The 22,719-nt window shown below is 38.8% G+C and overlaps 1 protein-coding gene across 1 annotated transcript in view; it reads right to left on the reverse strand.

Moving 5' to 3' along the window:
- Window positions 1-22,719, reverse strand: part of LOC117530552 (calcium-activated potassium channel subunit alpha-1-like) — a gene marked incomplete at its 3' end in the record, with an annotated part of 158,068 nt that overhangs the window by 88,447 nt on the left and 46,902 nt on the right. The window contains exons 8-16 of the mRNA XM_034193446.1: window positions 22,541-22,646; window positions 21,056-21,138; window positions 18,974-19,043; window positions 18,735-18,890; window positions 16,838-16,947; window positions 11,768-11,836; window positions 11,271-11,357; window positions 8,390-8,466; window positions 523-690 (exon numbers count right to left, since the gene is read on the reverse strand). Of these exons, the coding sequence (XP_034049337.1) occupies window positions 523-690; window positions 8,390-8,466; window positions 11,271-11,357; window positions 11,768-11,836; window positions 16,838-16,947; window positions 18,735-18,890; window positions 18,974-19,043; window positions 21,056-21,138; window positions 22,541-22,646 (926 nt within the window). The remainder of the gene's footprint in view (window positions 1-522; window positions 691-8,389; window positions 8,467-11,270; window positions 11,358-11,767; window positions 11,837-16,837; window positions 16,948-18,734; window positions 18,891-18,973; window positions 19,044-21,055; window positions 21,139-22,540; window positions 22,647-22,719) is intronic.

Genomic DNA, 22,719 nt, shown 5'->3' on the forward strand with positions numbered 1-22,719 from the left:
ACAAAATTTCCATCAGCAGCTCTGTGAAAAGTACTGCATATTCAGATCTGTATTTTTGAGTTCTGTTAGACACAGGTGAGGATCAGTGAACTTGATATTTTCATCTTTTAACCTGCAAGATAAAATTAAAAAAACAAAACTATCACCTTGCTTGTAAAGCATTGTTGCTGAAGCCGTTGGGTCCAAGTAGCCACTAGAGGTCACCGTTGCTTGTTGTATCATGAAGCTGTATTGTTTTGTGATTTGAAAGTAATGTCTCCATCATAACTACAGGTCGATTTGAATTCACATTCTCTGAGAAAACTGCAGTAACACAGGCATGCTCCACAGCGGCGAAAAGTCGGATCCAAAAAACAGCAACACAGAGGCGCCAGATGGCTAAAAATCAAAATGCTGAAATAGTGAAGCCACATCAATATCCATACAGTAACAAACCAGCGAGTGTGAGGCGGCGCACAAGCGAAACACAGTGCATGATATAAAAAAAGGGACTGAAGATCACACGTCATGGCGACAACTTACAGGCACGTAAGGTGGCTGAGTAATCATTAACAGAGACAGCAGAGAGCGGGATGTCACGTCGAGGGGACTCCATGTTACAACGCACATTAACCGGCATGCAGTCGCGCTCTGAGTGGCCGCAATCAAAACAACATGCCAGTCTCATTTTCTTGTAGGATGGCGTCTTGGCTACAGTCATGGGTTGAGATGAGAGGAGAGGAAGATCAGGTTAATGGTGAGGGTCAAGGAGAAGGACGAACAGACGCACAGTGGACCTGCTGCTGGGATGCACAAGTTAAACTCTGACAGCGTGCAAATGTCAAATTAACAATCTTCTGTTCAGGCTCATTTTCAGGCATTGCGATGTCATTACTTTCGTCATTCTTTAAAGGGGTCATCTGGTGGAAAATTGATTTTAATTTACATTTTGGAATGAAATGTATTTGGGGTTTCATGTTTGTTTGTTTAAAGCTACAGTGTGTAGGTTTTAAGGGCGCTTATTAATAGAAATGGAATATAGTATCAGAACCATCTTTTCATTAGTATGTAATTACCTGTAACAACAAACTGATCTGTTTTCATAAGCTTAGAATGGTCCCTTCACATCCACATGGGAGCGGACCCCCTTATGGAGGCGACCATGTGGCGGCGCCATGATGGTACAGTTGCCCAAATGGGACATACTCACTCTGTTTTTCCCATTTTGCAGCAAGATGGCTGAAGACAACAGAAGAGGAATTTGTGGTTGCTCCCTGTATACAATACCCATCCAAATAAGTTTTTGCCCCCCCCCCCCACCCCGCCCACACACACACACACTCACAAAATTCTAAAATTCATTATATCATATTGAATAAGCCAAACACAAATTCATACAAAATTTAAATATTTAAATGAATTTATGAGATTAAAAACACAAGATACAAGATACATTTCCTAAATTTATGATCAGGCAGCATCGTGGTCCCCTTGAGTGACAGTAGAGCCCTGAGCCAAATGAACCGCGCAGTGTGCACAGATTCAAAGCAGTTGTCACTGATGATCGATACAGTGACTGTTATGTCTGCGTATTTTATTGCAATTATCTTTAATAATATGACTTATGTGATTAAGTCTCCTAACAGATCATTTACGAAGTCTGTGCTCCGGTATTTCCACTGAGTGAAATTCACGTACGTTAGCACTGGTAGCAGCTATCGGTAGCTTGATGATGTTAGCTCACTGTTATTCCGCAGTTACCAAAACACCACGTGGAAAATCCAGTCCACAAAAAACATCGGAAAAATAGTGAGCCTGTTAGCTTCACCGTTTTCCGCGGTCAACAAAACTAAACAGTTCAAAATGGGTTATCAGTTTGGACACTGGACCAGGATTAAAAATTAACTGAGGACTAATATGAGACTTTCTCTCATGTTTGAAGTGAAATGAAAAATGCTTTTGCTGATATCAAAAATTTCACACAACGAACAATAAAAGCACAACTGCGTTACATAAGGTAAGAGCAACTTACGCTTAATTTGTGGTTATAAGGCGCACCTGTGTTATGTGTGTTAGGGGGGAGGGTAGGCTAACATTAAATGTGTTAAACGTGTCATAAACATTTACCCTATTTGTAAGATCTGGTCCACTCACATATGCCCTGATCGCTGTGATCCTGCTCAGTCATAAAGATAACCGGCTCATTGCGACAATAACATATTAACCTATCTATGCATGCAAGTATCACATACTTGGTTAAAAAAAAAAAAAACTGAAAACCCTGTGCCCCCTTACTGATTGGTGTCTGGCACCGGCTCTGAGTCTACTGGTTACTAGTGCAGATTAACAATTTTTAAAACCCTAATTTTTATGACCTGGAGAATCACACATATATTATTTATCACAAAAAAAGGCACAGTACAATGAATGCCCGTGACCATAAACATGAAATTGTGGCAGGAAACAAAGTCAGCCAGCAATGGCATATTGCAATCTGCAACCTCACCACTAGATGACACTAAATCCTGCACACTGTAGCTTTAAGGGTACATTGATTCTGTGTTTTTACTATTTTAAAATATATTGTTAAGACAACTGGCAACTTATACTGTTTTACCAAAATGGTATAATATGACCCCTTTAAAGATGCACTTCACGAAAAAAAAAAAAAACCTTGTTTTAAACAGCTGTACTTCCAAGTCCACAGATATTTCATTTTCACAACATACTGTGGGCCATTTTTACAGTTTAATACAATGATACTTTTTCACAGTCGTCTGAAATTTGCAGTTAAACTCAACACACTGTGTCCCAAATTTGAACAGGCCAATCACAGCCCAGTTCAATCTGGAACAGACCAATCACAATTATTTTGGGTGGGACTCAAAGTCTCATTCACTTGCTCTTGTACTGTATATTTTAAATTGTGGTCTAGTTTCATTAATATTATAAGCAAGTGTGTGTGTGTGTGTGTGTGTGTGTGTGTGTGTGTGTGTGTGTGTGTGTGTGTGTGTGTGTGTGTGTGTGTGTACTATATATATATATATATATATATATATATATATATATATATATACACACACACACACATCATATACTATCAACGATTTTGAGAATTGGGGTGAAATTTTTGAACAATTCAAAAACTGGATCCCAATTTCAAATCTGGTGCAGATTATGGCCGTAACTACTAAGTTACGGCCAACTACTAACCAAGTTTGTTCAAGACTGATAAAGGTGGATCAAGAAGTTACTACAATGATTCAAAACGTGCCTGATTTGTTATTCAGGAATAAACAGGAAGGAATGGTGTTCTGTGGAATCCGCACAGTGATATGCAGGTTCACAATGCGCAAAACACAAATAAACTGAACTGAAAACAATTTTAAAAATAAACATTAATGGAAAAACATGAAACTATACACTGCTTCACCTCAGGGAGCTTTGGTGGATGCTCTCCATTTACGAGTACATGTTTTAATGTGTTGCACGCAGCTCCATCAACTCGCCAAAAACCTAGCACTTGGGTCCACCATCAAAATAGCAGTTTATCCTGGGTCTTAAAGAAGTTGACAGTTACACGTGGATTGGTTTAATTCATGTAACGTCAAAAACACACCCATGACTGAATGACTAAATACACACTCTCTGTGCCCTGCTTCTTAATTTATACTCAGATTACACGATTAAGTTGGACAGTTGGACACACCACAGATATGCTTCTACCATGCACGTTAGACCGTGAGCGACAGATCGTCAGTACAGGGCCTTAATGTCAACTGCATAAGGAGACATCGCACCTGTCAAATTTGATGTTAAGTAATTGTCATTTTTCATGTACAATGAAACTCATGAGCAAGATAAACAATAATCGAGATTAAGAGTTTTGTTCAGAAAAATTATTCTGAATATTGTTGTGATCCTTTAAGAAATTTAAGGAGAAACCAGAAAAAAAATTGCTCTTAAGTAATGCACATTAATTTATTCATTATCCTAAACATTTGCTGGTAAGAGATTTTGGCGTTGATACTGGAATGATACTCACTGTGGGAAATACAGGGAGGAAAATAAGTATTTGAACACCTGTGAAAATCAATGTTAATATTTGGTACAGTAGCCTTTGTTTGCAATTACAGAGGTCAAACGTTTCCTGTAGTTTTTCACCAGGTTTTCACACACTGCAGCAGGGATTTTGGTCCACTCCTCCATACAGATCTTCTCTAGATCTTTCAGGTTTGCAGTTTCAGCTCCCTCCAAAGATTTTCTATTGAGTTCAGGTCTGGAGACTGGCCAGGCCACTCCAGGACCTTGAAGTGCTTCTTACGGAGCCCCTCCTTAGTTGCCCTGGCTGTGTGTTTGGGGTCATTGTCATGCTGGAAGACCCAGCCATGACCCATCTTCAATGCTCTTACTGAGGGAAGGAGGTTGTTTGCAAAAGCTCGCAAAACATGACCCCATCCATCCTCTCTTCAATACGGTGCAGTCGTCCTGTCCCCTTTGCAGAAGAGCACCCCCAGAGTATGATGTTTCCACCCCCATGCTTCACGGTTGGGATGGTTTTCTTGGGGTTGTTCTCATCCTCTAAACATGGTAAGTGGAGTTGATTCCAAAAAGCTCTATTCTGGTCTCATCTGATCACATGACCTTCTCCCATGCCTCCTCTGGATCATCCAGATCAGTGGTGTCCAAACTATTCCAGAAAGGGCCGAGAGGGTGCAGGTTTTCCTTGCAGCCACTGACTCCAGCAGGTGATTTCACTGATGAACTCATCCCACCTGCTCAAAGTGAAATCACCTGCTGGGGTCAGTGGCTGCAAGGAAAACCTGCACCGTCTAGGCCCTTTCTGGAATAGTTTGGACACCACTGATCCAGATGATTACTGGTGAACTTCAAACGGGCCTGAACATGTGCTGGCTTGAGCAGGGGGACCTTGCTGCCCTGAAGGATTTTAAACCATGACAGCATCATGTTTTACTAATGTAATCTTTGTGACTGTGGTCCCAGCTCTCTTGAGGTTATTGACCAGGTTCTCCTGTGTAGTTCTGAGCTTTCTCAGAATCATCCTTAACCCACAAAGTGAGATCTTGCATGGAATCCCAGACCGAGGGAGACTGACAGTCATCTTGTGTTTTTCCACTTTCTAATAAATAATCATAACAGTTGTCTTCTACCAAGCTGCTTGCCTGTTGTCCTGTAGTCCATCCCAGCCTTGTTCAGGTCTACAGTTTTGTCCCTGGTGTCCTTAGACAGCTCTTTGGTCTTGGCTATGGTGGACAGGTTGGAGTGTGATTGACTGATTGTGTGAACAGGTGTCTTTTATACAGGTAACAAGTTCAAACACGTGCAGTTAATACAGGTAAAGAGTGTAGAATAAGAGGGCTTCTTAAAGAAAAATTAACAGGTCTGTGTGAGCCAGAATTCTTGCTGGTTGGTAGGTGTTCAAATACTTATTTGCAGCAGTAACATACAAATAAATTATTAATTATTGATTTCCAGATTTTGTTTGTTTTTTTTAGATTATGTCTCTCACAGTGGACATGCACCTAAGATGAAACTTTCAGACCCCTCCATGATTTCTAAGTGGGAGAACTTGCAAAATTGCAGGGTGTTCAAATACTTATTTTCCTCACTGTATACCAGATAACCTTTTGATTACACATCTTGTTTTGAAGCTGTGCTGTTCTCTCATTGATGCTTTTTGTCAAAGAACACCAGCGACATCTGGTGGTGAACTGGCATGTTTAATGTGTTGAGTTAATTGGTGCAGTGGGTCAAAAAAATGTGTTACAAAGATGATGTATTTGATGCATTTGTACTAGAAAAACAACATGTTGCACATTTTGTTTTTGTCTTTCTTGCCAAGTGATTTTTGTGTAACACAGTCCCTGTCCATGCAGGATTTACTAATATCAGGCTGACTTTTAAGAGGTACTCAAAGTAGGTCACTAGAAACGCAAAGAAACATGAACATTCTATTTAATCATTTAAGGCAGCGGGGAAAAAAATTGTTACCCTGATGAAGGTCCTTGATGAGTTGAAGAGACTTGCACTGATCCAAGTGTGCAGATACTCTCTTTTTACAAGTTGATTTCCAGGGGGAAAGGAAATGTAGATTCTATTTTATTTATTTATTTATTCATTTTAGTATCAAAACAAAATCCAGCAAATGGTGATACAAGCATCAAATTCGGCACAAATACTCCTTAGACATTACTCTTTTGAAAAAAACTGACTAGCCACTTGAATTTTCAATGGGCAGCCAAGTAGGGGTCAATTGAAGAATTTCACAGGGGACAAAATTAAAAATGCTCCAATCAAATTGAAAACTACACAATATTATTTGTCTGATCATATCACTTCCAAAAAGGTATAGTTTGGACTATCTATGACTGAATGTTATGGAGTTATGGGGTAAAAACAGCAAAAAAATGGTGACAATTGTGGTTTGTCCAGGGGTCAAAGTTATAGTTGCTCCATTTTTGGTAAAAAGGGATGCAAATTATTGGTTGAGTTAACAGGATTGTAAAAAGAACTAGTTTAGACCAGGTATCATGCTTAGTTATCATGTTACAGGGCAACATATGTCACATGTCATAGAATCCAGTGGACGTTGACCTTGTTTGACCTTTATTTGGAGACAAAGCATTCAACACAGTCAAAACTATTCCTTTTATTCATCCTATTAGCTCAACCAACAAATTGCATCAAGTTTTACCAAAATTGAAGGAACTTTAACTTTTGGCCCCTGTACAAACTGAAACTGACTTGTCACCATTTTTGCTGTTTTTACCCCATAACTCCTGAACATTCAGGCATAGATACTCCAAACTATACCTTTTTAGAATCATTATGATTAAGCGAATAATGTGATACAGTTATCAATATGATTAGAGCATCTTTTAATTTTGACCCCTGTGTAATTCTTCAATTGACCCCTACCTGGCCGCCTATTGAAAATTCAAGTGGCTACTCAGTTTTTTCCAAAAGAGTAATGTCTAAGGAGTATTTGTGCTGACTTTGGTGCTTGTATCACCATTCCAAGGATTGTTTCAGTTATCTGCTGCACTAGAATACCAGGAAATGGTTTTACTGGGAAATAATGGTGTTTTTCTCACTTCAGGAACGCTAAAGTTTGTTCTGCAAGACATTAAAGTCCAGTAAAAATGCTGTAGTTGACCCTAATTCAGAGAACAAAAATTGTTGAGTTCTGTGTATTGCATCCTAAGGACTGACTTGCATCTCTGTCCATACAAAATTCAGTCTCAGAGTGAACTAACTCCCCAGAAAATGGCAAGGAGGCTTGAATGTTCTCGGTGGTTGTCCGGAACACTGGAGATGGATGATTTGTTTCTTAGGGAAACTTCAGATGAGAAGGTTACATTGATCATGTGGTGTAAAAGATAAAGGGTTAAACCATCGAAAAGGAAAGACTGAACTAAAAACTGTGCATTGGGGAGAAAAATGACATGCTTCAGCCACATGGTCATGCAGAAAATGTCTGATAATATTGATTGGTTTTTCTGTGCTGTCAAAATACTTTTGGGTACATTTTTTTGAGACACCCTATATATATATATATATATATATATATATATATATATATATATATATATATATACATACATATATACATATATATACATATATACATATATACATATACAGTAGATTAAATATTTTTATCAATGAAATTTAGATTTATTTATTTATTTATTATGATAGCATCAAAACAAAATTGTAAATAAACATTTGGGTATGTCTAAATATATATTGATATAAAGTTGGAAAACTTTTGCATTTTTCCAATATAGCTTCTTTTTTTTTTTGGAAAGTAAATCAAAGAAATTTTATGCTTTTTCTTCTTTCATGATTCATAAAATTGTAATTGTTCTACACTGTCCATTACTGTGTTGTCTCCACAGGTGCACAGGACCTGCAGGACCAGTGAAAAAATGAGCCCACAGTGAGTTTAAATGTGGTCAGGACTCAGAGGTTCAGAGGTTTAAACCATAGTACATGCTCGAAACACTGAAGGAGATTTCTTTGAGGAAACTTAGTCTGAATCAGGTGAAAATAAACACTGAGGATTATTTACATGAATCGGAGCATTATATTTTTACTGCACTCAGGCGGAACTAGAAATCCGAGAACCTCAGCACTAAAAGCTGAAACAGCCGCATTACTACAGAGTGTAAATACATGCAGTATATGTAGTAATTTGAATAAACTAACCCTTTAATCCTGTGCAAAGAAATCCAGCAACCTTTCTTATTGCACATGCTACAAGTTTTGAGTGAACTGATGATACAGGAACAGATGGTTTGTGTCGTGTCAAATCCAGGTCACGTTGCTGAGCTTCTGTTATCCAGCTGCAGCTTCACAGTCAACATGATGTGATTGGAACACTTACATTTCTTGCATCCGCACTTCTTTATCCGTTTGGGGTCAGTGATGTCATCATGACACGCTTTACAGTAAAACAGTGCCCTGTTTGGGGGTGGGGGGGGGGTGAGGGATAGCACAAAACACACGTGTGTTAAATCATCTGAATGAACAGCTGATGTCTGAGACACTGAGATGTTTACATGTTCTATCATCCTCAAATCTAACACATTTTTCCACATTATGTGAGGTAGCTCTAAATCTTAAAAAAAAAAAAAAAAAAAGAAAAAGGATGCGTTGCAGCTGCGGGAGGCAGGGGGGTAGTAACATGATAATCTGGTAGAACACTGCAGACAGAATGAGGTTGATAGAACAAATTTAAGATTTAAAAAAGAAAATTATGATAAGCAGGAATCCTGAAATCAGAATGAAAAGGTGCAACAAAATCGTGATCATTCAAAATAAATTAAACCTGACCCCTCTTTAAATTAGGGAATAGTCCTGTTGTGTCTGATGATTTACGGACATTAATGTTGGATTTTACGGTCGCAAATTCAGTTTTCCCGGCAACGCATTTGCGAAGCCGGTGAAACGAATATTTGGCGGTGTTCCATGCATTTTGGGTCAAAATCCATAGAACGCCACCATCTAGTGGATGGGATTGTAAATAGCATCCAACTGTCACACAGTTGCCATTTGGTGCGCTGAATGACACAGAATTTTCAGTTTTGCAAATGCATTTTTTTTTTTTTACAAATGAAAAGCAAATGACATTTACAAATACACATTTATTTGTAAAAACCAACACACACGTTGCAGTAACTTGAGTGTTGTTTTTTTTTTTTTTTACAAACAAACCAACCAGCCAGTGATGAGGAGACTCATTTCCCATAATGCCTTTCGGTATCTGAGTTTTAATGCTCACCGATACCATTTTTGTAAGTATGAGTACATACATTTGGGTACTATTTTTTTAAACTTTTAATTAAATACGTACCAGTAGCATACACAAATACATATCGTAAATGTTTTTTCCCCAAAGGTGGAACATGTGCACACACGGTGTCGCACAATATCTCCACTCCACACAGAGGCAAAACGGAGTAATTTTAAAAAAATTTTTTCTTTGTGGATCATGGGATAATTTCATGGCATGGAGACAGAATTGCCTCATGCCTGTGGTAACTGAGACACTAACGAGACGCAGTGACTCTTTCAACTTGTCACGCAAAGTGTGGCCCGTGGAGGGGAGAGGAGGTTCCACTGACTGTGCCGCAGACACCCAAGTAACGGATTACACCTGTAGACAGCTACACCAAGGGCTGAAACATAACCTGATGGACAGTCTCTGCCACTGAAACCCTAATCTGACAGAGAATTGTGGTGCAAAGTGCTTGAAATGGATGCCTGCAACATGTTTCAAAAAAGCTGGGACAGTGGTATGTTTACCACTGTGTTACATCACCTTTCCTTCTAACAACACTCAATAAGCGCTTGGGAACTGAGGAGGCAGCATGTGAAGCTTTGTAGGTGGAATTCTTTCCCTTTTTTGCTTGATGTACGACTTCAGTTGTTCAACAGTCCGGGGTCTCTGTTGTCATATTGTGCTTCATAATGTGCCACACTCAATGGGTGACAGGTCTGGACTGCAGGCAGGCTAGTCTAGTACCCGCACTCTTTTGCTACAAAACCACGCTGTTGTAACACGTGCAGAATGTGGCTTCGCATTGTCTTGTTGAAATAAGCAGGGACGTCCCTGAAAAAGATGTTGCTTGGATGGCAGCATGTCTTGCTCCAAAAGCTGGATTTGCCTTTCAGCATTGATGTGCCATCACAGATGTGTAAATTGCCCATGCCATGGGCACTAACACACCCCCATACATCACAGATGCTGGCTTTTGAACTTTGCGCTGGTAACAATCTGGACATTCTCGACGAACTGTGTTAACTGACAATGGTTTTCTGAAGTGTTCTTGATCCCACGCGGTAAGATCCTTTACACAATGATGTTGGTTTTTAATGCAGTGCCGCCTGAAGGATCGAAGGTCACAGGCATTCAGTGTTGGTTTTCAGCCTTGCCGCTTACATGTAGAAAGCTCTCCAAATTCTCTGAATATTCTGATTATATTATGGACTGTAGATGATGGAATCACTAAACTCCTTGCAACTGAATGTTGAGAAACATTGTTCTTAAACTGTTGGACTATGTTTTCATGCAGTTGCTCACAAAGTGGTGATCCTCACCCCATCTTTGCTTGTGAATGGCTGAGACTTTTTGGGGATGCTCCTTTTATACCCAATCATGAGTGTCCTGAGTTCCAAAACACTTACTGAGTGTTGTTAGAAGTAAAGGTGATATAACACAGTTATAAAAATACTATTTTTTTGAAACGTGTTGCAGGCATCCATTTCAAAATCTGCCAATATTTGCACAAAAACAATAAAGTTTATCAGTTTGAACATTAAATATCTTGTCTTTGTGGTGTATTCAGTTGAATATATGTTGAAGAGGATTTGCAAATCATTGTATTCTGTTTTATTTACATTTTACACAATGTCCCAACTTCATTGGAATTGGGGTTGTATTTTAACTTGAAATTTGATTTTAAAAACTTAGGATTTTGTGTTTTTGCACTGTATCTTGCTGAAAAGATGGATCATGTGACACTAATTAAAATGGGTTATTTTGTTTTCTAGAATACCACTTTTCCCCCATATAAGCTCGTCATGTCACAGTGTGCATCACTGTAGTTCTCAGTTACACTTCCCATAACAGCATGGCACTTCAAAATCTCTGTTAAAGCTTCTATTCTTGAACCTCGGCATGAAATCTTTACAGTTTTTTCATCCATCATCTCTGCAGAAACCATTTACGTTCAAACAAAAACATCTGTGATCTCACACTGTACCTTTTTACTTCTTTGGCATCGCTGGCAATGAAGAAGCCCAGAGTTCCTTCCTGCATTTTCATGTGGTTCCCGGGGTTAATCAGGGTGCTTTGTGGATTTACAGACATGACAGCGGAAGAAGTTATATCACACAATTTAAACAGCTTTGCAGCAATCGCTGGCTGGCAGGATTAGATTTTACAACTCATTTAGCAGGATTTCCTTTGTTGACTTAAGTCGATGAAAGAAGATAAAACCCGACACTTCAGATGGTACAAAACAGGCATCGGCGCATTAGAGGAAGCACTAAAGCAAAGATTCAGCTGGGCGTGAAGAAAGCAGCTGCCAGCTTCTCGTTACTGTGTCAGGATAACATGTGAGAATGAACCTTTTGAAGACTCATTTAGCTCAATGTGCTGATAAACGGATGCAACACACAATGCAAATACTGACAACAGCGCTGCCGATTTCTGGCAATCCTGAATCCTAATGCCTCCAACAAGGCGTTAAAGTCCCACCTGCTCTCTCGTTGATCCGACTTGTACTCAATCGCTATCAGCAGCAGCTTGAGCTTCACATAGCAGAGCCTGCGAAGGAGAAGAACAACAGAAAAACAGGCTTCAAACACTAGATATTTCACCTCCTGGGAATTTTCACATGACAAATCCGGTCGGAACAATAATAGCAGCACAAAGCAGAAGGAGGCTGCTGTAATGGCCATGTGTGTCCGCAGCGGTATCTTCAAAATGCAAAGAGCAGTTATCATCAAACTTGGTGAATAAACTCTGTGGACCATTCTGTCACAACACAGGTCATGTCAAAATCAGAATTCAAAGCTCAAGCTCAAGTCAGAGGTCGTCACCATAGGCGATGACAATGACCTCTGACATAACTTTGAGCTGTGTCAAAACACTTAAATGAAATTTCAATCCAACCTGGTGGATAAACTCAGGGGACCATCCTGTAACAGTATAGGTTATGTCAAGGTCAAAGGTCAGGTCAGAGGTCATCATCCAGTGTCAATCAGCAATATCTTCAAATCAAAAAGAGCAATTTTAAATGTGACTTGGTGGATGAATTCAGTGGACCATCCTCTCACAATGCTGGTCTTATCATAGATAAAGGTCAAGATCAAATTACAGGGTGGTCCAAAAAAAACACCCTATTTTCATTTTGATCTCATTTTTTACTCAGATGAGATATTTTGAAAATTCTTTCACCAAACATTAGCAGAATGATGGGAGATTACGTCCTTCAAATCTGATAGAAATTGAAACATTTTTGGTGGTCTGTCCTTAATAGTTGATAATATGTTCTATCCAGGCTCCTCTGTCATGTCAACATAAGAATGGAAATCAGGCACATACCAGCTGACATGATTGGACGAGCCATCGAAAATTTCAACGTTCGTGTTGCTGCAGTTATTTGTCAAAGAGGAGCCTGGATAGAACATATTATCAGGACAGACCACCAAAAATGTTTCAATTTCTATCAGATTTGAAGGACGTAATCTCCCATCATTCTGCTAATGTTTGGTGAAAGAATTTTCTAAATATCTCATCTGAGTAAAAAATGAGATCAAAAAGAAAATAGGGCGTTTTTTTTTTTGTTTTGTTTTTTTTTTTTTGACCACCCTGTATATCTCATCGTCTACTGTCTGGTGTGATGTCTTTAAAATGCAAAAGAGAAATTTCACACAAACAGCTAATCGGCCAATCACATAGCAGCAACTCAATGCATGTAGGAATGTAGGTGTGGTGAAGACGACTTGCGGAAGTTCAAACTGATCATTAGAATGGGGAAGAAAGGGAATTTAAGTGACTTTCAATGTGGCATGATTGTTGGTGCCAGACGGACTGGTTGGAGTATTTCAGAAACTGCTGATCTCCTGGGATTTTTATGCACAACCATCTCTGGGGTTTACAGAGAATGTTCTGATAAAGATAATATATCCAGTCAGCTGCAGTTGTGGGGACAAAAATGCCTTGTTGATGTCAGAGGTCAGAGTAGAATGGGCAGACTGGTTGAATGGGCGACTGCATGATGCCATCATGTCAATATGGACCAACATCTCTGAGGAATGTTTCCAACACCTTGTTGGATCTATGCCACGAAGAACTAAGACAGTTCTGAAGGTAAAAAGGGGTCCAACTAGCAAGTTGTACCAAATTACGTGGCCGGTGAGTGTATGTTATCTTATAGCACTGTGCATAACGTTAATATGTCAAATGTCAAAGTCAAGTCAGACGTCATCATCTGCTGTACACAGTTATATCTTCTAAATACAGAGTACTATCCTCTTGCAACACTGTTCATGTCATGGTCATTGGTCAAAGGTTAAATCAAAGGTGATCATCTACTATCTGCAGCGATATCTTCAAAATCCAAAAAGCAATTTCAGCCTAGTTTGATGGATATATTCAGTGGATGCTTTGTTAGGCCCCTGAATTGAATAAGAGGGTCAGCGATTTGTCAAGATGATGTGCAACAAGATACGTGGAGGGACAGATGTGCACATTGCTGTCTACATATCTTCCCCTCTAATACTGGCTTTTCATGGTGTTTTCATGAACTCTCGCAAAAATGAACAATGTCACAATTTGAAGACTTCACATAAGGGACACAACATTAAAAGACAACAATGGGGAAGGAAAAAAGGAAGGCAACATTTAACATCAGATTTTAATAACAAAGATATCACGCAAACCTGTTCATTAAATGCAGTGCTTTCCAATTTGTCCAATTTAAAAAAACTGCACTCCATATAGTCTGAAGTGGGCTCAAACAAAATTTCTGTATATGACACAAAGGCATGAACATGTCAAGTCTGACTCATAAATGAAATTTTCAGTAGTTTTACTTCATTGATATCTCAGAACAAAACAAAGTTGAAATTTGCAAACATAAAACCAGTGGTGGACACAGCTAACCGAAAAGTTGGCTTCCATAACCATTAATCTGCTAACGGAAAAGTTAACTTTTATAACGCTAAACCGCTAAATTTTTTAGCGGAAGTTACTGCTAATCGCTAACGTTTAGTATTAACTCAGTCGCGGCCACATCTGTTGGCTACTGATAAACCAGTTTTGAGTTTAAGCGCTGAAGGTGCTGCTGGGGCTGCAGGATCACAAACACAAAACAAACGCACGAAAAATAAATTCATAAAAAACAAAACCCCAAACAAAAGCAGTAAATCGCAGTGTTAGAAGTCACAGTTAATCTCTATTAGGGTTGAGCCAGATACTCTTTTCAGATGAGTATCCGGTATGGATAAAGCATTTTTGACGAGCACGAGCATGATATGAGTAAATCTCGTCAATTTCTGTGCTCGTGCTGAAGGAAAATCCTGATTGGCTAACTGACTGTCTTCACGCTCTGTGATTGGCCAGTCACACACAGCGCCCGCCCCTCCCTACACAGACACATCTCTGCACCCAGAGACGTCACTCTGGCAGACACACACAGACAGGAACTGATCTCTCTCTCTGTGCTTGGCTTGATTCTACCTCACGTTGCTCTCTCAGTACTCCTTAGATTTCTTCAATTCACCTCTATTTTGGTTTGTACGATAGTTAAAGTTACTTGGTGAACTTGTTTCATAGCCTGCTTGGTGCATTTGACAAGACAGAGCTGAAAATGACTCGTGTTGTGTTGGTCACTGCCACAGAGTTTGGTAGTTGGAATTTTTGCCCCGTTTGACCCACGCATGCGCAGATGAATTGCGCACTTCGCTTATTCCAACTACCAAACTCACACCACTCGCATTGAATTTTGTATACAGTAGCATTAGCGGACTGTAAAAGTTAAGGCTTACAGGGATTGTTTCAAAGGCTTTAAGCCTTAAGCAACACATACAATAATGACGGGTGTGCCTTGTGCTGTTTTCAAATGCTCGAATGGAATTTATAGGCTTGAAAGTTGGCTGAAAACATGCGATTGCATGGCTCCGCCAAGTCCACACAAAGACAGAAAGAAGAAGAAATGTGGCTGTAAACCTCTGTTCATTCTACACAATTTCCCCACAGAAAAGAAAGATCCAGATGGACTAAAATTGTAAGTTTCTTGCACACATTTATTTTGTCAATATCCTGAAACTGTGCCGAATTATAATGTGGCTGATGACACCGTTTTCGTGCATCGGCTTATGACTGTAATGTTGAGCCATGAATGACGTGGCGTGTAATATTGTAAAATTTACATGTTCTATAAACGAACTGCATGCATGCACATTTCATTGTATGTCTGTTAACTTATCAAAACAAACGTGACACCAAAGAGGTTATAAGCGAGACCTACCTTCCTTGTAGTCATTACGAAGCCGGCGGAGTAGCGATTTCTCATCCCTGCTTAGCAAATATTCTGCAGTATCCACAGTTTCAGACTCTGGACTTCGTCTTACTATCCATCATTTGCCTTGAAGGGGTCAGAAATTTGTTTGTCTCCAACTAACAACAAGGACTGGTCATTTTCGACAGCAGCGCTCTCTTCCTCCTTCGTCGGCACCAACGGTAGTTTCTGTAATGATGCAGCACACGCAAGGGCAGCCAGCTCTTCTTTCCGTTTCTGTCCACTGACGTACATAGTCCTGGTTGTAACAGGCAATCCGCGGAGCTTACAAAAATGCTTTAAACCGGCACCTTTCCAGCGGCTGAAATGATCCTCGCTACTTTCCGTCGTCATAGCATGTGGATTGGTAGCCAAAAAATTTAGCGTACCCATAATGCACCGCGCGGCCTGAGATGTGCACTTCGCTTATTTAGCTGGTTGAACAGATACAGATAGTGGTGTACTCGCTCATCCCTAATCTCTATATTATACATTTATAAACCATTAATGGAGCAACGGCTCACCCGTATTGCGTTCACAAACACAAAACAAATGCATGAAAAATAAATAAAAAATAAAATCCCTAACACTGTAATTGTATTTATAATAAACAGTAAATCATTAAACTTTACTCACTTTACCAGCAAAAAAAAAAAAAAAAAAATGTTACCAGACTGAAAGTTAGCAGAACTAAATTTAGCGGAAGCTACTTGGTCCGCTGATGGTTTTCAAAGTTAGGTGAAAAGCTAATCTGCTAATGAAAAAGTTAGCTTTGCTAATTAGCGGTTAGTGGATTAGCGGAACTGTGCCCACCACTGCATAAAACTAAAATATAATCAAAGAAATATGGCTGCACGGTGGCTGGACGGTTAGCAGTGTTGCCTCACAGCAAGCTAGGTGAACTGGAAACTTTAAATTGCCCATACGTGTGTATGTGTTATTCTATATGTGGGATAGACTGGCAGCCTGTCCAGGATGTACGCAGCTCCAGCTCCCTCATGACCCGTAATTGGAATAAGCCAGTATAGAGAATGAATAAAATGATAGGTTTCCAGCTCAGTGCATGATTCAACAAAGACACCAAGTGAGATAATGATCAATATGCTATGCCATTATTTTTTTCAGGACCTTTTGTCTTTCAATTTCTTGTAAAATCATGCTCCAGATTTTTCACAGCACTGTACATCAAATATATCAAAAAAGCTCCACTACATTTCGCTGTGACCTTAATAAAAGAGGCTGTTATGCTTCAGTGTGCTTACTCGCAAATCACTGGGAAGGACAACCCGACGAAGGCACTCGACAGGTACTCAGTGTACATCTCATTGGCGACTCCTTCTAGGTAGTATTTCTGCCACGTATCCTCTTCAATCTACAAGAAAGATTGATTTGCAAAAGACAAACCAGCTCCAACCTTCACAAACACACCAAAAACAATGTAAAGGTGCACAATGCATTTCTAGATTTACCACTTATCAGTGAAATACAGTATTTTCATCTGGAAATATATTGATATCTTCCAAGATTTCATTGCAGAATTGTTTCCTTACTCCTGCAGACCAGAAGATTATAAACTTCAAACTTGAACATTTCTTTCTTAATTTGATTTGATAAGCGATAAAAAGTGCATTTGAATTGAAGATGCATTCTGTTTCATGTTGATATAAAAGAAATAACTGAAAACATGTGAGATGTCTGCATTTTGTAGTCATTTTATGAAATCAGTTAAAATTACAATACAACTAATTTATGGTTGTGGATACACTGAAGGAGCGTTTTCAGAAGCAATGTAAGTTTGTGTTTGTTTTTTGGATGGTTGGGTGAATTCATCATGCAAACAATACCAGCAACAGAAAAACCTCATTAGCATAGTCACACCAGTACCATTTCCTTGCTCACGTAAGCCAATAAAAAAATTATAAATCATAGTATTTGAAATTAATAATAAAATACTAAATGCTTGATGTGATCTTGTACTCATATTTTCATTTACTTGGCATCAGAATCTGAATGTTTATATAGCTTCAGCTCTGCCTTCAGGACGTACCAGCGTTCCTATTCCTATTGGAATCAAATGCCTTCTTTCATTTCATAAGGTGTAGTCACACTATGATGGATTGAGAAAACTGAGTGGGAATGGGTTGAAATAATTTGTTTGGTGGCAAATATCACTTAACCCATCTGTCTCCAGTAGAATTGGGACTCTGATGGACGGATGATGTCACATTTCCATTGGCAAAACAAAGAGCCACATTTAACAGAACAATTTCCTGCTTTTAAGACATACATGAGCACTGGGGAAGCTGGATTTGAGAAGGATTTGTCAAGGTCTAAACATAAATGTGGATGAAATCCTGCTAGCTTGAGGATCATGATGTCATGTCATACTTCCTCACTACGTTTGTGCTCTGACAGCACCTTCTCACTGTGCCGGCATACCGTGCAACTGCAAAAGCGAGGAGAGCAAACAACCTTGTTTCTCTGCAGTGCCTTCTCTCTATGAGAATCCTCTGAGTGCACTCTAATGTTCATATAAAAACACACTCAGCCGCTTTGTCTTTTTCTTCAGTCTGACCTTGGCGTCGAAAACTGTCCTCTCTTGCCTTATGCCAAATTCAAACTTGGTATCAGAGCTTTGGACAATCAGAAGCCCAGTCTGAACATTGGACAGCCACAGGATATGAAGGCACAAGTATTGTAGAAGTAACAAATGAGTAGAGGAGAAAACAGTAAAAAAAAACATGCAACCACTGGGAAAGCTCTCTGTCGGATGTCTTCTCAAAGTTTTGAGCATGCACAAATCTTTCTACCAGGCTTGCCGTACATCAGCCAACAAGGAAAAGCATTTAACAAATTACAAAAGGACTTGTACAGAACAAAAACAGACACCTTTGGTATACGTTCCTTATACGTTTCCTCAGAGCGTCATCGTGTGACAGACACTTTAACACTTGTTCTCAGACTTTTCCACTTTTTTATAGCATTTCCAATTGGTGGTTTTCAACCATTGGTGTCTTTCTTGCTTCTTAAGATTGTTCAGATTCAGACAACGTTATTGATCCCTAAAAGGGCAGATTGTACCTCCGCTCACAGAAAGTGATGGTGTACCTTTAATGCATAATATTTTCGCTCCATGAAATACACCTCAGCTGTTGCTACCTTGATAAAAGACCTCATGGAGAACAGGTTGGCCAGCATGGTGGAGAGTCCCTGGGCCAGGCAACTCTGGGCAATGAAGCCAAGCTTCAGCTCTGCGAGGCAGATGGCATCATCTCCCTCCTTCCAGTTCCAGCTCGGGATGTTCAGAAGGTGAGCCTGATGGGAGAAGAACTGAACATTACACCTCTGCTTTTCAGGAACCATAAAACACTGATTATACACGGTGACCAAATACCAACCTTGTTGTGGTACTGCAACATCTGAGTGATGATTCTGATCTTTGGATGGTAGTTCTTGATTGATATTACCCTGATAAAAAAACATGATGAAATAATGGCAATGTCAGATGCATCCCAACTGCATGTCAGGAATATCCAGAAGAAAAATATACTTTTTTGTGAGGCAGCTGCCCGTTTAAAGTGCAGATATTTAAATGTAAATTGTGTTCAAGTTCTGAGTTTGCAAGACCCAACTTCAACATGAAACTTTATATAATCAGGGCAAAATATAGTGCACATGCATCCTCTCTAAATATGGTCCATTGGAAAGAAATGCAACATGCACCTGTAAAAGGAAAAATGCACAGCACTAACTTATTTATTTATTTTTACACACAGCCGATATATTTAGAGCAGTGATTGTGCTCACAATGGAAGTGAAGCTAATGCCATATACATATTATCTTTAGTTGTAGTTCTCATGTTGTCTTGGTGACTTCCTTCACTAATCTCTTTCTTGCACAGTCAGCTTTTGAGAACTGCTGACTCCAGACAGATTTACCAGACAGTATCATATATTTGTATTTCTTAACAAGTGATTGCACTGTGAAGAGGAAAAACATATGTCGTTTTGTGTCTGTATGTTTAACTTACTTTGTACCACAGCATTTCCCTGAAGACAAGTTTAAAAACAGTCAAGAACTCAGTGTAGCACATGTGCACACTACAGCCTGTGCTGTTACTTAACATAAGGAATTTTACAAGAAGAACTGTAGTCTTACAGAGTTGAAAACTACAATAAATGTACATTCCATTTGATTTTTTTAATCAGCTCTTTAAATTGGGATATTTATAAGCACTGTTGTGGCATACTTTTTTGTTGGTGTTTATTCTTTTATTTTCTGAGTTTAAAATGCATATATATTATGTTTGTATGTGTTATGTTTTGTACTTTGATTCCTGGAAAAGCCCTATGTAAATACTACTACTAGTAATAGTAGTAGTAGCAGTAATAATGAATGTATGATTTTCAGTATATAAGTTAAACCAGTGTATGAGTTACAAGGCCTCCAAAACTACAAAAAAAAAAAAAAAAAAAAACATGTGACTTATACTTCATAAAATACAGTAAATGAAGCTCACCACATATTCAGTGAATAGAAGATGTTCATATATCCATCCCCTGACTCGCCTAAAGAAAACTAGTGATTAAAATTATTTTTTAAAGGTGCCAATATTCACCCCAATGTTTTGGCTTTGATATTTGCATTTAATTTATTGCATATTGTAGAGATTTGAGGTCACTGTGAATTTAAAGTGATTATTTCAGAAATTTTATTGTAAAGAAAGCATATTTTTTATTTAATGTCATAAAAAATGTAATTGGATAAAACCTCAAGGCAGAACAAACGTTTTTATAGCGTTGTATTTATTTATAATTAGCTCCTCCACTTTGGCATCACAGCACCTGAGGCACTAATCTTCCAGCGCAAATATCAAAGCATGAATGAAATATTAAATGCACTTAAGGCATATTGTTGAATTTGAAGGTAAAACAGAAGAAAATGCAACGGTTTCATGTTTGTGTTCTTCCATACAATTTCTAAATTACTCATCCCATCCTGGCCACTCTCTGTTAGAGGTACCATCATCAGGCAGATGGTACAGGGCCAGTAAAACAAATACAAATAGACTGAAAAACAGTTTCTACTCAACTGTTGTTAGAGAGATGAATGGGACTGGAACCAAACAGCCAGGTCACATGCCACACTTGAAATGAGTGCAACATTTATTTATGTGCAATATCCACTGCCAATGAAATATCCACAGTTTTGTACATATTTTCTCCTTTTTTATATGTAATCTATATGTCATTTTTTGATTTTTTTGTCACATTTTGATTTTTTCATTCTGTTAAATTTTATGTTTCTTTTCTTTTCTTCCTCAGACCATTTAAGTCTGCATGTGATTTACTCAGGTTTATATTTGCACTGAAAGGCTTGCACCTTACCTTTCATTGTACCCGTTACAATGACAATAAAGAATCTGTACCTGTGTGTATCTGTATCTGAACAGTTGAGAAGAACCTGTTTGGTAGTTTACCTCATGATGTTCGATGCATCCTCAGCATCAGGGTCAGCACAGTATTTGTTAGCTAAAATCAAACAGGCATCTGCTGATTCAATCTGTAGATATGTGTGCAGGAAACAGACAAATCAATCAACTCAGTAGCAACAGAATACAAGAGTACACTCACCGGCCACTTTATTAGGTACACCTGTTCAATAGCTAATCATTCAATCACATGGCAGCAACTCAATGCATTTAGACATCTAGACGTGGTGAAGACAACTTGTTGAAGTTCAAGCCGAGCATCAGAATGGTGAAGAAAGGGGATTTAAGTGACTTTGAACGTGGCATGGTTGTTGGTGCCAGATGTGCTGGTCTCAGTATTTCAGAAACTGCTGATCAACTGGGATTTTCATGCACAACCATCTCTAGGGTTTACAGAGAATAGTCCAAAAAAGAGAAGATATCCAGTAAGCGGCAGTTGTGTGGACAAAAATGCCTTGTTGATGTCAGAGGTCAGAGGAGAATGGACAGCTAGGGGTCAATGAAGAATTACACAGAAGTCAAACTTTAAAAATGTTCCAATCATGTTGAAAACTATATCACATTACTTGTCTGATCATAACGATTCCAAAAAGGTATAGTTTTGACTAACTATGATGGAATATTCTGGAGTTATAGGGTAGTAATGACAAAAATGGTGACAAAGATCAGTTTCAGTTTGTACAGGGGTCAAAAGTTAAAGTTGCGCCAATTTCAGTAAAAAATGATGCAAATTATTAGTTGAAATAAAAGGAATAATAAATGGAATAGTTTTGACTGTGTTGAATGTTTGATCTCCAAAGTAAAAGTCAAACAAGTTTAACTATTCCTTATTAGAACCCTATTAACCCAAATAATAATTTGCATCATTTTTTACTGAAATCGGAGCAACTTTAACTTTTGACCGCTATACAAACTGAAACTGATCTCTGTCACCATTTTTGTCATTTTTACCCTATAACTCCAGAATATTCCATCATAGTTAGTCCAAACTATACCTTTTTGGAATCATTATGACCAGACAAGTAATGTGATATAGTTTTCAGCATGATTGGAGTATTTTTAAAGTTTGACCTCTGTGTAATTCTTCATTGACCCCTACCTGGCTACAGCTACCACCCTGGAATGCCTATTATACATTTTTGTGTAGGCCATGGTACAGTGAGGCTGGATTCTAAGTGTCATTTCTTCCCCTTAAGTGGTACTGAAAAACCTGCTTGGCCCATGGACTAACTGGTTGAATGGGCGTGATGCCATCATACCAACATGGACCAACATCTTTGATTAATGTTTCCAACACCTTGTTGAATCTATACCACAACGCAGTTCTAAAGGCAAAAGGGGATCCAACCCAGTACTAGCAAGTTGTACCTAATAAAGTGGCCAGTGAGTGTACACAGCATATCAGAAAACAAGAGTACATAGCAGCAGCAAAACTCTACAGTTTGTGCTTTGGAGGTTTTGCGTGTCCGTCACCTTGACTCTGGCTAGGTCGTGCGGGTTCAGGACAGACCCTTGGTAAAACTCCACTTGTGTGAAGTGGCGCTTGAACAAGGCTTCCAGCTCAAGATTAGGGGAAATACTAAAACAGAACAAAAATTCTGATCGCTTCAATGCCTGACTAATATATGTTGTAGAATTAAACATATTTGCAT

Source organism: Thalassophryne amazonica, chromosome 18 (genome assembly GCF_902500255.1).
Source record: "Thalassophryne amazonica chromosome 18, fThaAma1.1, whole genome shotgun sequence".
NCBI lineage: Eukaryota > Metazoa > Chordata > Actinopteri > Batrachoidiformes > Batrachoididae > Thalassophryne > Thalassophryne amazonica.